Source organism: Podarcis bocagei, assembly GCF_964188305.1.
Source record: "Podarcis bocagei genome assembly, chromosome: 4".
NCBI lineage: Eukaryota > Metazoa > Chordata > Lepidosauria > Squamata > Lacertidae > Podarcis > Podarcis bocagei.
Window position 1 is genome coordinate 97718711 of NC_138128.1, and position 17580 is coordinate 97736290.

The window sequence follows — 17580 nt, forward strand, 5'->3', positions numbered from 1 at the left end:
CAGCCCCTTAAATAGCTCCCTAGATGTCAATCAAACCCCAACAGACAGAAAAATTACCCCAGCAACAAAGGGGCAACCAATGAAGTGCAGAGGACATCCAAACGGGTCCACCCCAGCAACAAGAAGGCAGTTTAGTGATCTCACTGCAACACGTGGCTCTCCATGATTTGGAGGACACAATTTCCTTCAGATGTGTGACATCATGTTGGTGTCGTTTGGAACCAACGTGTGCCAGGCAAACATGTTTCTCTACAAGCAGGCCTTTGACTGGTCAAACAATCTATGGCTTTTTAAACACGTTTGTGGGAGGGGGGGTTATTGGTTTACTTTGGTGTTTTTGTTATACATTTTGTGTTTTTATGTTGTAAACTGACCTGTCATGTTCAGATGAATAATTATAATAATAATGAAATGATATTTGCCTGCTTGCCTTGAAAGCTAAGCTGAGGATACACCTCTGGGCTCCCCCCACCAACCCAGGTGGATAGTCTGAGCTGGGAGTCAACCCCTCATTCCCCACATTCCTTCTCCTGTTTCGGAGGGTAGGACCCATACCAATGGATTCAAGTTACAAGGAAGGAGATTCCCGCTCAAAATCAGGAAGAACGTTCTTGACAGTAAGAGCTGTTTGACTGTGGAATGAACTTCCTCCAGAGGTGGTGGACTCTCCTTCCTTGGAGGTTGGGTGCCTCTCTGAGATTCCTGCTTTGCAGGGGGTTGGACTAGATGACTTGCCTTCCACATGTTGGGTTAAAATTCAGAATTAAAAACAATAAAAAACAGTGCAGAGTCAGTGGGTGCTGGAAAGGACTTTAGAAAGTTGAGGGGAAATTCTACTGAGTCCCAAATGGCGACTGATATCATACCGCAAAATTGTGAAGGGACAGATGGGGTGGTGGGCATGCCTAATGCTGGAGAGGATGGCTGGGGGCCAACCCTTTAGGGAGCTGCCAACCCCTTCCTGACTGGCCCAGCAGCCACCATAGCATCTCAGGGCCGTGAAGGACCACAACTGATCACACAACAGGGGAGACAAGGGGCCCCTTCTGCAAACTGCAGGCCAGAAAGGGGACTTCTCAAGCTCACTCCCTCCTATCATGCCAAATGGCAAGCCACACCCGAAACTGATTATGCACACACACAAAACATCCATAAGGGATTCCTAAACCCATGGAAATACTGAAAGTAACGTTTTCACCATGGTCCTTGTACTCTTCTCTTAGCTGAGCTGTTCTTCCACCCCATCAAACCAACATAACATCAAGAGGGACCAGGTTCCTTTATCACATGCCTGTGGTTTGTTGTTGCTTCCTGTATCACACTGTTATTGTTGTTTTAGATTGGCTTATTCATCCTTTCATTATACACTACATTATTTTAGGAACACTCTGTTTTAGTCACCCTCTTCAGAGTTCATTCCAACTGAGGTCAAGTAATAACTTGCCTTGGTGATGCAAAAGATCTTAAAGAATATTGGTGTTGAGTTTAACAGTAGCTTGCAGGACTTGTGCCATTCCCTATTACTGTCATGAGGCATTGACATAAAATGTTGTTATATTAATTTACTTTGAAAGGCTTAGAGATTAGAAAACATACCCTTGAAATCCCCAGTCACATCCTAGAGTTTGAAAATAAAGATAATAATAGTCTCAGGATAGCAAAAGCTATTGCAGGAAAATGTTTTCCTCCCACCCAATTTCATAGCCCCATTCAGAGGCCACAAAAGTCTGTCTGTCTGTCTGTCTGTCTGTCTGTCTCTCTCTCTCTCTCTGTGTGTGTGTGTGTGTGTGAGAGAGAGAGAGAGAGAGAGAGAGAGAGAGAGAGAGAATTTCAGTTATTTCAGGAGATGGAGTGAATTTTGTGAACAGGGTGTCAATAGCTATCCTCCGGAATGCATTTTGTTGTGTCCAGAATTGTGTTGTGTAACTCCGTTCTAAGGGCATTCTAGTCAAAACAAAATGGCAGCAGCCATCCAAATGCAGACAGGAGGAGTGCTACTAGTGACTACTGTCCCAACCACAACTTTTGCCATCACCACCCAAAAATGCAGGTGAGGGAAGGCAGTTTAACTTCCTTTGTTCTCTCCTCCTCAACCTCACCACCAGCTCCTAAATTCAGGGGGTGGGAAACAGTTTGGGATTAGATTCATAAAGGGAAAATCAACTGAAAATGAGTAAGATCAATCTAAGGGTGAAAAAAAAATGGAAGTGAGATTCTGCAGTTTATTTACAACATGGAGTGCGTGTTTTGTGTGCGGTGCAACTATTAATTTATTTGCCAAAGCAGAAAGGAGATCTCTTGGGCCATAGGCTAAGTCATCACATGCTTTGGATGTGGAAGGTTCCCAGCTGCAGTCCATGGTTATTGTAATGGGAATTGGGGTTGCTTGTGCGTAAACTGCAAACTGCTCCAAGCTAGCCGTTTAGCTAAAACTTTCCCCGGTTGACAGCCCTTGAAACGCGACTGTCTTAGTCACTGGCAGAATCCGTCAGTGGGTGGGACCTAAATTTGCGCCAACATAGGAGTTGTTTGACTCCAAGTCTCCGCCTAGATTCCCTGCGTGGAAGCCTTCTGCGCAGCGTGGGCGTGCCAAGCGGAGGTCCTGTGCTCTCTCCGCTGATTTCACTGGAAGAGTCTCTGAGCCTTCCCTCCGCCTTGCTCTCGGCTTCCCCTTTCTCCCTGGTGTCCCCTGGATTTCTTTCCCCCGTGGGAACCCTCTCTCTCTCCTTGCTAGTTCCCTCCCCTGCATCACTGGAGCGACTTTCCTCTCCTCTTCCCTCTGATGGCAGTTCCCTGACAGTTATGAAAAGGAAATCTGGATGGGAAAGATTCTTGCTTAACCATTGGAGGAGCTATTGCAAATCAGAGCCAAGAGGAGGCAGGACTTCCTCTTTAGTGTTTTACTACCATTCATATAAATATGTATGGCCTAGAAGCCAAAGACTCAGTTGAACCTTTTCTGAGAAGTCAGAACTAACTATACATTCAGTATATGAGAAGGTACCACATTGACCATCTATCTATCTATCTATCTATCTATCCATCCATCTACACACACACACACACACACACACACACACACACGGAAACTAGCATAGAGCAAAAAAGTTTTCACTTAGTCCTCTCCCTGTTTTTTTATGCCAAGAAGTATTTAAAAATGCAATCTATTACCTACAGTCTGGAGAATAATAGCCCCAGAAGGCTGTACCATATGATTATACTAAATATATAAATCAGCCTTCAGCCATTTAAGCCAGTTTGGAAAATAGTACATATTGTTTTTTTGTTTTTTTTAACTACCAGAACAAAAATGAAACATATTGCAATAGACTGAGTCAAACATCAGAAATGCTTCTCTTGTCCAAATTTATTTAATCTGGATTTCCCTCCTTTTAATGGCTGTTTCTCATTAGCGCTTTCATTAATAAAATTTGTTGAGTTCATTCTTTGATCCAGACACCCTTCCCTTTTATGAGTCTCCCCGCCCGCCCGCCCCCCAACAAAAACCTCAGCTTGCCCTTCTGGGGTGTCTGAATAAGTGAGTCCTACTGTTCTACTAATGACATGGGTAAACTGAATTAAATAAAAACATGAATCCTTGGCATTTAAACATCAACCTAAACAATCCCAAATCACCCACAGAATGTGCAAATTAACCTTATGTTTTGGTGTGTTTTCCCACAGCCACACACTTGAGACAACTGCTCTTTTGTGGCAATTGCCCTACATTTCCCTCAACTGTTTCACTTCCGTTATCTCCGCACTTTCCATCCCATAATTCATGGGGATGGATTAGTGCGGCTATGCATATGAGGTCATGAATGTGGAATAACCTCTTTAGAAAAGGGTAATTCTGCACTAACAAGTAAGGGGCCAACTTCTGCTAAGGGTACTGGGAGGAAAATAACATTCTCTGGCTTTCCAGTCTTGTTCTCAAAAGTTCTGCATGCAGAAGTAGAAAAACAAGCCAACTCAAATGAAGTGTAGATGAAGTAACATAAAACTTGGGATTTAGTCTTTTATTATTATTGATTAAATTTCTGAACCACACTTCATACTGGAATCACAGGGCAATATAATACAATACAAAAACACAAAAATGCATACCATGGTAACAAACAAAATTTAGTTTGTGTGCTGAACTGATGGACTAATAATTCATACCCAGTCGTCTCCATGCTTGGTTAGATTAATTATTTCTTCCTTCTTCCTCTGCAGGACAATATTTTTAAGCTGGAAGATTCACATTTTGAAAACGGAAGAGGAAAAAGCCCCTATGACCCCAAACTGCTGACAGCTTCTCTTTTAATAGGTAGGATTTATTTATTTATTTGTTTATTTTCATAAAATAGGCTTTATCTATAGGTACCTGCTTCTTCCTGTTCCTGATGGTTATCAGAGGCTCTGCTTCCTTATTTCAACATCTTCCCAGGGAGAAATGGAATGTGGTTTTGTTTGGCTGCACCACAAGTGAAGACACGCTTAATCCTACACAACAATAGCAACCCATAATTTCTGATGATAGACATGCCACTTGGGAAATTCCAATCTTTACAATATTGCAATCATTACACTATGAATGTGAACTTATGGACACTGGCAACGATGCAAAATTCTGGTTCTTAAATCATGCACATGGTCTTTGTGTTTAGGGCAGGCTCTCTCCTTCAGATTTTCTTTGTTGTGTGCTTCTCCCCGTGCATAAGCAGCTGCAAGAAGGGACATGAGAGGGGGAGCAAAGTGGCTGTGCTATTCTCTACCCCCTTAAAGGTAAAGGTAAAGGACCCCTGACAGTTAAGTCCAGCCGTGAACGACTCTGGGGGTGCGGCGCTCATCTCGCTTTACTTGCTGAGGGAGCCAGCATTTGTCCGCAGACAGTTTTTCCACGTCATGTGGCCAGCATGACTAAGCCACTTCTGGCGAAACCAGCACAGCGCATGGGAACGCCGTTTACCTTCCCGCCGGAGCAGTACCTATTTATCTACTTGCACTTTGACATGCTTTCGAACTGCTAAGTTGGCAGGAGCAGGGACCGAGCAGCGGGAGCTCACCCCATCGCGGGGATTCGAACCGCCAACTTTCTCATCAGCAAGCCCTAGGGTCAGTGGTTTAGACCACAGCACCACACGCGTCCCACTCTACCCCCTTACCCAGGAATAATTCTGGGAGGCATGGTGCCTGAATAAGTTGTAGAAGGTTCCTGTTCAAAAACCTCACAGGGTCTTGCCCTTGCTAGAAAATTGTGGACATGCAACAAAATTAGAATTTGAACATGTGTGGAGGCAATTGGCATTTCATTATCATGAAGGCACAGGAAATTCAAAAAGTGATTAGTGGCTTGATGTTATTTGAGCAACAAAGATATGCATTTTAAAGAAAGAACATGGCTCCCTATTTTCTAGATGTTCTTCAGGGGACAGAAAGCATTTCAATATGATTTTCTCTTCTTCTGCACTTAAGAAGAGTAATTCTGACTTTTAACCAACCCTTGATGCTTTTTCCTGCATCTGAAAGTTCAGCTGATTACTCCCCTGAGGTCACTGCCTTGCTGCAACTTGCACCCTGTATTTACTCAAAACAGAAGGGAGAGAAAGTACGTCTGAAAAGACAGGTATATAAATTAGTGCCTGGGGCAACTTTAATTTTTGGTGCTGCCTCTCCAGAGAGGCTGACTTCCCTATTTGCATTAATATTCAGTCAAGAAAGAGTACGATGACAAGGGCGTCTTACGCAAACCTCATGGCACGTAGCCAAATGAAGTCAATGGAGTTCTGTCTTCACACATTGCTTTTTCATGTGGACTTACACTAATACAATGATTTTGGGGTGTTGGGGTTTTCCTCATATTCTCTTTTTTCTTTTTTCACAAATCCTTTCTTCTTGTGTGGAAGGCATATGGAATTGGGGGCAAGGTGTTAAGGAAGAGAGAGATCAATATGAGGAGCAGAGGTGATGGCTTTTAATGTATTCAGGAGGACAGAAAGCTGCCATATACTAGGTCAGAATATTCACCCATCGAGCTTCATGTTGTCTATTCTACCTGCGGGGGCATCCACATTACTGCTTTAGAGCACAGTGACAGGTCTTTCACCCATGGGAAAAGGTAAAGATAAAGGACCGCTGGATGGTTAAGTCCAGTCAAAGGTGACTACAAGATACAGCAGCGCTCATCTCGCTTTCAGGCCGAGGGAGCTGGCGTTTGTCCACAGACAGCTTTTCAGGTCATGTGGCCAGCAGGACTAAACCGTTTCTGGTGCAATGGAACACCGTGATGTAAACCAGAGTGCACGGAAATGCCATTTACCTTCCCGCCACAGTGGTACCTATTTATCTACTTGCATGGGTGTGCTTTCAAACTGCTGGGTTGGCAGGAGCTAGAAAAGATTCAAACTACCAACCTTTCAATCAGAAAGCCCAAGAGGCTTAGTGGTTTAGACCACAGTACCACCCATGTCCATAGATATTCACAGCAGCACAGTGTGCACCTTGGCTAGAGATGAATGGTCCATTTGTGCACCACCAAGATCTCTCTGTCATCAGCCAACACTCACTTGTTTACCTTCTAACATCAAATCTATTCAGGGGGTCATTATGACTGTCAGTCTTATACTTGCAGGAATGAGGAGGATGGGGACAAAACTAGAATCATTCAGCTGAACCTGTTATGATTCTGGCTCCATCTTCTGTTTTTGCTCCCTGATTCCCACCCCACCAGTCTCAATGGCCATCAGTCGCCACCGCAAATTTAGAACAGCTTAAAGACTCCTAACCATGTGAAGTTGTTTTAAACAGTGGTATCTTATCAGCTCAGGTAGGAAAACTATTGAGCAGTAGAATCCCTAATCTGTCCTGCATACTCAATGTCAGGTACAAATATGGGAACTGGCATCTCAGCTAAACAGGAACTCCCCCCACCCCCAAGCCACGTCAAGCCAGGAATTGAATTTTGTAAGCTCAAAACATTTTTAAAATACACAAATGGGCACACTGCTGTTTTTTTAATCACTCCTAATTCAATAATATTTCAAAATGTTTCATAGCTATTAATTCCTCTGCCCTAAATGTTTCTTGCTCAATCTCCTTCCAAATGGTTTTCATTACTTTTAAGAGCTGTTCATTTATGATAACCGTTACTCTGGTGTGTTGAGCAAAATGCCAGCTGTGGCAGAGATGTACGCAGCTCTCAGGCATCTTTTAGCTGCAATTCATTATTAATAGGCTGCTCCAAGCGCATCTTCCCTGTGCATGTCCATGAGGAGGTCTCCACATCAAATTTACCGGGTCCAGGAAGAATATGAGAACATTTTAAAGACCAAACACGAGTAAGGGAGGAGGGAATTGCATATTTTTCTATGGTACTTTTGTAATGGAGATTATTAATTAATGAACAAAGCTAAGGTTACACAATCTGTTCTTCTTTAAGGACACAACCTAGGCTTCACTTTAGCAAGCTCCACTGAACTGTGGAGCAGGAGCTCTGAATCTCTTGTTCAATGCCCATTCATCCCAATGATGGATGCACAGAATAACTTTCCTGTGGACTGTGCCCATTCAGATTTGAATCTCCTACCGTTAGATGTATATAGAAATGTTCGGCTTGTATTCCACTAAATCCTACTCAGATTAAAAAGGTAAAGAGACCCCTGACCATTAGGTTTAGTCATGGCCGACTCTGGGGTTGCGGCACTCATCTTGCTTTATTGGCCGAGGGAGCCGGCGTACAGCTTCCAGGTCATGTGGCCAGCATGACTAAGCCGCCTCTGGCGAACCAGAGCAAAGCACGGAAACGCCGTTTACCTTCCCGCCAGAGTGGTACCTATTTATCTACTTGCACTTTGACGTGCTTTCGAACTGCTAGATTGGCAGACAGGGTGAGCTCCCATTGCTCGGTCCCTGCTCCTGCCTACTCAGATCAGACTCCTTTAAATTAATGAACCTAAGCTAGTTACGATTATTAACTTCAGTGAGTTAGATTAGCATCAGCCAGAATATAAAAACACTTGACGCCTTTGGTCACACCATAAGTTAGTGAGAACAAAGAAAACAGCCTTGAAAAAACAGAACATATAAGAGAGCTTGCATCAGCTGTAGTTACTTTGATATGGAGAAAGCTTTCTGTGCTTGGTTAATGAGACACAGAGACTGTGTGACTCCCTTTCTGCTAAGGTTCCAGTACCTTCTGTTCCCTTCAGTTACCACTTGGGGGTGTTTTGCTTAGCTCCCTCTGAGCGTGATGGTGTCCATAACTTAAACAAAATGGAAGGGACTGTCAAACAATAGTAAGTTTATAAACCAGCATAAGGGCAGCCAACATTATGTGTTAGTCCCAAACTCTAGGGAAAACCCAATCTTTGCTTCTAATATTCTCTAATATTGCTCACAATGGTCAATTCAATTTTTTAATCAAGCTGAGGAGAGTTTCAACCAGCAGTAGCCACCATACACAGAGCAACCAAACTTGGGATATTCCCATGCAAGCCCTCTAGTGGATTAAGATCAATGTTTTTCAGTGGCACCTTGAAAGGATTAAGCTTTGCACCCATGACATTCAGGCTGGGCAACACATTGGCTTCTTCTAGGATGTCTTCCCTGAATGTATGGATACCTTTACTAAGTTCTTTTCTGACAAGGACCATACGTATCCATGCAAATTATTAGGGCAGGTAAATAAAAAAAAAGTTTTTGGCTCTTAATCAATACCCAAGATATATGCAGAGTAAGACAAGAAGAACATTACATGACCTTTCAGCCAGGAGAGACCTGAATCCTAGCAGGTGTTCAGGAAAGGTGCATGAAGGAACTATCTATCTCTCTCCCTTACCACTCATATTGTGCATCCTCCAGCTTCCTGTCGCTCTCTAACATGGCCGAGAAACAAAATCCAAGATCCATTCCATGAAAATTGGACCAGTATCCCAGAGTGCACCATTGGATTATCTCCCATAGAAATGAATTGTTGCTATGGGGGAAATGAAGCATTGGGATATTGTGGAGGGGGCTGCAGTGTGCCTTTGCACTGTGCCTTTGCACAGAGCACAAACCTTTCACACACAAGCCCCATAATGTATAAAAAATACTGCAGACGTCTGGTTTTAAATACACACACACACAAGTACTACATGCATATACAAATGCACATGAATGAATATATATACACACACACATACTTTGGCTTCTGAAATCTCTTGCTCTGGGTGACCTCTTCCCCTCTTTGACAACGATGAAATGAAAGCAGCCTCCTTGTCTTTCCCTTGATTTATATTGATTCCTCCCAAGTCTCTGGAGAGAGCTGACAAGCAAATGGGGGTAAAGTTAAGTAAAGGCTAACAGAGGCATCAAAGGCATTTTCTCAAGCACAGTACATAATAAGAGCTATAATTAAGTGATTGTCTCTCCTTTTAAAAATAGCAAGTGGCAGATGAGACAGAAAGATGATAAATAGGTAATTAATGTGCTGTTCTCTTTCACTCGATTTTGATTATACCTCCTGCTGGGGAGAAGAGGCCTTGTTGCTTTTAATCTTCTTCTCATTCCACCTATTTCCACTATCATGTTTTCTCCCCTTCCGACTCTTACGATGTGCAGCCCTGCTTTCAGCCTTTCAAGGGAAGGCGGCTCAACTTTCCCAGCAGGCATGATCAGACATGGCTGTCCCGCCATGGAAACGTATTCTAAAATTGGCATGGAAAATACGAGCATGCCTTGGAACTAATAAGCTTGTTTCCAACAAAGTCATATTAAAATCTGTCGAGGGCATTTGCTGGGGCCGTGGCAAATGGAATACCTGAACTTTAATAACCAGTCAATTCATTCCATGATTTTTGCTTTGAAAGGCAAAGATCCTTATTCAGCGCTCCGTGAGCAGAATCAAAGCAAGCACGGTCATTCCAGTGTCAACTGCAGTTCCCTGTAGACTGTGCTGCCACGGCATCTTGCTGTGCTTCCATGGCAGCTGAAGGGGTCTGCAGGCACCCAGAAACATCTGGGCAGAAATCTGTAGCCAGAACCCTTGAGCCCCCAAGCTAAGTGACTGCTAGCAACCAGAGGCATACCTAGGGGATGGCCAGAATGGCCCCACCAAAGGAGCAGGCTCAGGGCCCCCCAAAATCTCCACTCTGGCTCAGAGTGGCTAGGAGTAAAAGCAGTGAGTGGAGGGAATGAAGGAGGCAGGGAGGCAGGCAGATGGGCAGGCAGACTGACAAAGGAAGAGCAGAACAGACCCAACGCCATTGGCCACGGAAGTCACTGGCCGAGTGGGAGAGGTGATAAAAAGCCAACTTTTTGAGTTCCTGGCTCATGGTCTCTTCTGGCTTTGGAGACATCTCCTTGCCAGAGTGGGTGTGTGGCACCAATACAGCTCCTTGCGCAAGGGAGCCTAGGTATGCACCTGTGGTATGCAACTACATTCCAACACTCTGCTTCAGTTCCTCAGTCTTGGTTCTGGGAAGGTATCAGGCTGATCTTCTGTGTTTTGCTAGAGCAATGTGGTGCCTTGCTTTGGCTCCTGCCTTGTTGACTTTCTTTCCACTCCCTCTCTTGTAGACCACCCATTGACCTTGGCCCCTTGGCCTATTCAACAGAATTTGCAACAGCTAGCTGCTTCTGTCACAGTCCATAGACATTTTCCATCATCACTGTAGCCTAATCCTGCGATGGCACGGGCACAAAGCCAATGCCGTCTGTGCACAGAGTTGCCCATGACATTTCAGTGAGTGGAGCGTAAATTGTGCGCTTGGGAGCTCTGAACCACACATCCTAAAGTGGCTGATGTTTAGTAGCATCTGTCCTTGGCGTGTCTTTTTTGCGACATGGATAATTTTTTCCAAATTGTAAAGTGTGGCACACAGGCATGTTCTAAAAGATGGGTAAAGGAAGGAAGGAACTGTGGTAAAAAGGAGGGGCTTTTTTGATTGTAAAAGAAATGAAACAAACTAGAATCATAGAACTGAAGAGTTGGAGGGGGGGAGCCAAAGTGTCATCTAATCCAACTCCTCAATGCAGGAATCACAGCTTAGGAGGGGGACAAAGAAGAGAAAAGTACGATGTCAAAAGAAACTCTCAATGAGGAGAGGAAAGTCCAAAGGAGCGTGTGCTCTGATTTGAGATGGGAGATGGACTGAGGCTCAACAGGAAGTGAGGAGCGAAGTCTTCTGTTGAGGCTGACAAATTTCCTGTCTCTGGGCTTCAAGGCAGGCAGCGCTTATCACTTGGACACCTCTGAGATTCACCAGAAAATAACGTTGCCCACCTAGATAACCTCCTCTAAATAACCAGGCATCATAAGCAAGGCATATATTGGCAACACTCCCTCCTCAAGTTTTTCTGCAAAAAGCTGGAATGAAAGGGGTAAACATGGAAGGTCCTGAAATGTATATGCCAGACCTTTGACCGTGCAAATAGCTTTCAACCGTCATGCGTGTTGTGCATTGGCATTCTGTTTGCTCCTTTGTAATAAATTCCGATAGGTTCACTGAGTGGCTGATATTCCGTGCAATTTCATGCAATGTTACAGATGGTGAGCTTTATTCCGGAACAGCGGCAGATTTCATGGGCAGAGATTTTGCCATTTTCCGTACGCTGGGGCACCATCACCCAATCAGGACAGAGCAGCACGACTCCCGGTGGCTTAATGGTAAGTCAGGAATATCGTTTATCCACTTTCCATAGTTTTAAACGATGGCTAATTAACTTTAATGTGCAACACTCATTCACAGTCGCTCAGCACCACATCGGTATTGCCACAAATGAATGAAACCAATTGGGCTTGATTTTATGTGTGCTTTGATTTTAATTCCATTGTTATTTGTAGAGTGTGGATTTTGCCTTAATATGGAGATGGGCAGCTTCTGTATTATTGAGAGCTGCTATGTTCTGTGAACTGAGAGCCAAAAGTATGTTTTCTTCTGCAAACCAATTCCCCGCCCCGACATCCCCATGCACTGTGGAGTCAGACTGCATAATAAAATTGGCACATTTAGCACTAAGGTCTTCCCAGCTGTGAAGCACATGGGCTCAGGCATATGATCACATGCCAATATTTAGATGTAGATGTTTCATACAGATATCAAAACGAGAGATAAAACATGCAATTGTAGAATGTCTCTGCTGCTTAAAACCGGGAAACATTTTTTTCTGTTCTTCATTAGCAAAGCCATGAGTAACTTCTTTTCTTTTATCATATTGTGATTAAAATTTTTGAGTCTCCAGGAATCAGATAAAAATCTTTTTAGGGGTTAGTTCTGGTTCATAGGCCACCAGTTAACTATCCTGCCTTTAAACCATGCTGGAAGGCCTTAGGCAGCTCTGCTTCTGCAAGACAAACAAATTTCCCAGGGGGAAGTTTCACCACAGACACAGAAAAGGACGGCCAGTGAGAATTGCATTATTGAGCAAGCTGTTGGTATCAAGTCCCCATTCTCTGATTTTGAAAAGACCTTTCCTGTTTCAGGATAATCTGTTTCAACTCTAAAGCTCTCCTTGGATGATCTCAGAAATTATGTTGATTGTTTACATAGACACACCAAACAGAAAAAGTAGATCATTTTTTTCCTGAGCCAGTCCAATTGGATCTGCTAACATTTAAGGATGCATCCATTTCCAGCCTTAGAATAGCTCATTTAGCATGATTAGCTGTGTGCAGTGCAGTTACCTGTGGATTGAGGCTGAGCGTCAGCTGAGATGACAGTTGAAACTTACTGTGCTTTTCCGTGTATTAGACAAGGGTTTTTTACTCCAAAATAAAGCAAAAAACGGGAGGGTTGTCTTATACATGGGTAGTGCGGGGGGGGGGGACTGGCAATTGGTTGCATCTGTGAGCAGGATCTAGCGATTGGGTGGGTGAATGGTGTCTGCCGCAAGGGCTGCTTTGGATTGGCCGCTGCTTTGTCAGTTGGGTGGGTTCATTTGTGGATGTGTAAATGGTTGCTTTGGATTAGCTGCTGTTCTGGCAATTTGGGTTGCATCGCTTGCGATTGTTAGCATTGGCCAGTTGGGCGAGTGATATTCGGTTCAGCATCCCCCCGCAAAAAAATCACTCAACAACTGTGGGTACCCCCCCCCAAAGAAAAACCTCAACAACTCTGGTTAATTCTCCCCCCAAAAAGCTCAACAACTCTGTGCCATCTCCCCCCATTTTTTTAAATTTGAGCCCCCCAAAATAGGGGGCATCTTATACATGGGGGCGTCTTATAGCATACTGGGCGTCCCAGTATGTTTCCGAGCACAATTCAAAGTGTTGGTGCTGACCTTTAAAGCCCTAAACGGCCTCGGTCCAGTATATCTGAAGGAGCGTCTCCACCCCCATCGTTCTGCCCAGACACTGAGGTCCAGCTCCAAGAGCCTTCTGGTGGTTCCCTCACTGCGAGAAGCCAAGTTACAGGGAACCAGGCAGAGGGCCTTCTCGGTAGTGGCACCTGCCCTGTGGAACGCAGATGTCAAAGCGATAAACAACTACCTGACATTCAGAAGACATCTGAAGGCAGCCCTGTTCAGGGAAGTTTTTAATATGTGACATTTTAGTGTATTTTTCATCTTTGTTGGAAGCCGCCCAGAGTGCTGGGGAAACCCAGCCAGATGGGCGGGGTACAAATAATAAATAATAATAATAATAATAATAATAATAATAATAATAATAATAATAGATGGAAAAGTATGGTATGTGATCTGCCTAATGCAGCCTCCTCTGGTTGGCCAAATGCAGCAGACAATGAGTTGAACCTAATGGAATAAATTGGGGAGGGGCACAGAGCTAGCCAGAGAGGGCTGTTGTATTAGATGAGTCCCAGATAGAGACTGGAGGGCAGCATTTTTTGGGAGGGGGGGCTGGCCTGATATTATCCACCACCACTATGTTCCAGTGGCCTTACAGTATCCTGGTGACCCTAGTGTGGCCTTGAATGCTTGGCCTTTGAGAGCCTCTTCCGTGGCTGTGGCTCACCTCTTGGGGTGGCTCACCTCCAAATCACTATTTGGAGGGGGAGGTGACGAGGCAAAAGGCAGCAGTGGAATTGGGACTGTGCAGACACACCAGTGGAGCCCACAAAGTTCAGATTTTGTCACCGCCTTGTCCCTTGCCTTCCACAGTGATGCCCTTGCTCCGTTGCGGAGGAACCCTCTCTGGCACCCGGGGCAGCGCAGCCGTATGGACTGCGCTTGTGCGGCATCCCATGCATGCGCACTCTGTATAGAATGCCGCACAAGCGCAGTCCATACAGGCTGCAGCTCGCACGGGGCGGCCATATGGGCTGCCGCTTGCACGGCGACTGTACAGACTGCTGCATGAGTGTGTGGTACGGAAGCTGTACTACCCAGGACAGGATGGGGTTGTGCAGGGTTGTTAAGGCAGCAGAGAGCATTGTTGGCTGCCCACTCTCCACCTTAGAGCAGATTTATGCCACAAGGTGCCATAGGAAGGCACTGGACATAGTAAAAGATCCATCGCATCCTGGTCACTGTCTCTTCGAGCTCTTGCCGTCGGGACGGAGATACAGGACGATGAAGAAAAGAACGAGCCGTCTTAAGAACAGCTTCTTCTCCAGAGCGATCTCGGCCCTGAATGGGAAGCCCGGACTTTGAAAGTCATCTAATCTCCCTTGCTGTATTATACTGTATTGTTTAATTAGTGTTTTTTATGGAGCAGTCAAGTAATTTCGTTGTCCCCGAAGGGGGCAATGACAATAAAGATATTATTATTATTATTATTATTATTATTATTATTATTATTATTATTATTCTGTATGGACTGTACACGTGTGGCGACCATACGGGCTGCCGCTCACACGCGATGGCCTTATGGTCGCCTTGCAAGAGGCAGCCCGTACGGGTGCCTGTATGGACGCCACACAAGCAACGCCCATACGGACTGCAGGCGCCCTCGGTCGCTCTACAGCTGGGGGGAGGCAGGGCCATCTTGTCACCCCTCCCAGAGTGGCACCTAGGCAGCCCGCCCCCTCTGCCCCCCCTTCCTACATGGCTGTTCCTTCAGCTCCATCCCACTGTGCAAACCGTGCCTGCTCTTCCTCCTGCTCCTCCTTGCACCGATCCGGACCATGCTGTCAGAGAGGAAAGGCCTTTTTATTTTCAATAGCCATATGGAGCCCCACACAAAGCCCCAGACTGGAGTCTTCTTGGGTTCCCGCTTCCATCTTTTCTCAATTCACACTTTTCCAGCTGCAGAAGTCGGAATCACAAAAGCTCTGCCTTTGAGAACCAATTGCTGCCCACTGTCACAAGGAAATTCCACAATGGCTTTGGACTTGTACTGTAAACTAAGGCAGAAGCAGCAATGAGGGAAGGGGGGGCAGGAATGCCTTTTAATTCAATGGGCACCCTGTGCCAGACGTAATGACTCACTGATTGGGAGCCCTGTAGGCGCTAAGGCAATATAAATAACAACTATGAACCTCTGCCAAACATATGGCGCTGCTCGATGTTAGCATCTTGAGAACGGTGTGTGTGCCATTTGTGAGAAATACATTGGAAACGGTTATTCCTTGGTTTTACTTTCACTCTAATTTTAGTCAAGATAGCTGGACTTCAGAGTATGTCAACAGGTGAAAAGGGAGATTTTTATTATTATTATTCTTTTGGCTTTCTGTGGACCTATAACCAAAGAATCTTCTGGAATACTATCTTTACTCTCCCCAGCTGATTGATCCCAAGGATAACCTGCCCTAGCTCAGTCATGCAAGTAAAAGCTGCTTTTGTGCTGTAGATCCACACACTGACAGCTGAGTCAGGAGGATTTATGCAGCGAGAGAGCGCAGTCATTGTCCACTGTCCCCATGGCTCAGTGCCGAAACTGTGGCACTCCCCTCTCTCCTTTTGAATTGCGCTCACCAGTCTCTCAGCGCTGAATGTGAGAACTGATTTTTCCCAGGTTAGCACTAAGGATGCATCTGAGAGGATCAGGAAATGGAAACGGCCTGAGGACAGAGAGGGGGTAAGATTACCTACCCAGAGCTTCTTGCAACCCCTCTAGATATCAAAGCCTTTAGAAGCCGGAAGCTTTTATGGAATTCAAATGTGTGTATCTCCTCTGACTTACCAAAGGGAGGCTATTGGGTTATACTCCTTGCACGTGGTGCCTTTAGAGTAATAGTTTTCAAACTCAGGGGACCCTTTCCAGGTTGATTTGTCCGCCCTGGAAACCCAGTTCATTGTACAGCACTTTCTAGGGCAAGTTCTGTGTTCGTGGGGGAAATCAGCTGTCTGTTAGGCCTCTCTTTCTGCAGGCTGAAGGGGCTGTGGGACATCCTCCCACCCCCCATTAAAGTCCTTTCCAGCTACTTTAGGGAACTGAGAGACCTCTCTTCCCCCCTCCCATCCACATGCACACTAGGGAGGGAGGAATCTCTCAAGTTTGGTTCCTCTGTTTTATCCAGTGGTAAATAATAATAAGAATAATAAGAATAATAAGAATAATAAGAATAATAAGAATAATAAGAATAATAAGAATAATAAGAATAATAAGAATAATAAGAATAATGATAATAATAAATGTCCCATATCTGCCTATGCATGAGGTTGTTTTTTAAAAACAACAACCTATGAAAATTCACATGCATTTTCATGTACACTTCTACTCTTGCTAATTTTAACACAGTTTTTGCAAGCAATTTTCGTATAATAAAATGCATTTTGCACATTATTTTTTTACTAATGTACACTTTTTTGTATGTGCTTTTCATTAATGTGCACATTTTTGAATGCATTCTTTGGCTGAAGAACTGCATCTCCATTTGGATTAGTTTTGAAGGAGAACTGTGTCTCATTTCATATATTCCTTCGGGGAAGACATATCTGGTATGTTTGCATCAAACTGCAGATTGAACATATTCCTCCCTCATCCTTCACACACACACACACACACACACACACACACACACACACACACTTTTTTTGCAGTTTTTCCTTTTTTTGACAAAAAGGTTCTTAATCTTCAGACCGGCAGCTTTCACTGTAAAAATCTTAAGCTCAGCAAATTTCAATATTAGGGGCAGACAGATAGATGTTTTCGTCCAACTCCCTCCACTTCTCTCTGCAAGGAAATAAATGGTTGTATTCCCTTTATGCAGAGCTGAGCTTTTTAAAAGAGAGAGAGAGAAATGTTATGGGATTTTTTTCATCATGCCCTTGCTTTTTATTCAGTTTTGTAAAGCTTCTTGATGTTTATACCATACTTTCTGTGGCTTTAAAAAAAACAACAACTAAGTGGGAAAATAACCATGCCAAGTTCTCCAGAGACATTGTCCTTAAGCTGCTGAGTACTATAGAAGTTGAGTGACTATTCAGTGAGTGAGAGAGAGAGGGAATGCCCTCATAATTTCACAGCCTTTGGGATGGGAAACATGGCCTTGATCCTCAGTCGTACAGCACTTTCTAGCAATATTTTTCAGTAACTTCCTTTGATGGATGCCTATGGAATGCTTCCATTTCTGGATCCGTTGATCCCTGAGGACATTATGAGAGCCCTCTGCTACCTTGACTAAGTCATCTGAAGTTACAGCCACTGGGCTCCTGCGTGTTTAATAGCTGTGTCAGTTTCTGGGCTAGCTCTGCTAGGCAGTCCAAAAAGAGCCA

At 44.4% G+C, this 17580-nt stretch overlaps 1 protein-coding gene across 1 annotated transcript in view; it reads left to right on the forward strand.

Moving 5' to 3' along the window:
- Positions 1–17580, forward strand: part of SEMA3A (semaphorin 3A) — a 192817-nt gene that overhangs the window by 118761 nt on the left and 56476 nt on the right. The window contains exons 5-6 of the mRNA XM_081191631.1: positions 4219–4312; positions 11513–11632. Of these exons, the coding sequence (XP_081047757.1) occupies positions 4219–4312; positions 11513–11632 (214 nt within the window). The remainder of the gene's footprint in view (positions 1–4218; positions 4313–11512; positions 11633–17580) is intronic.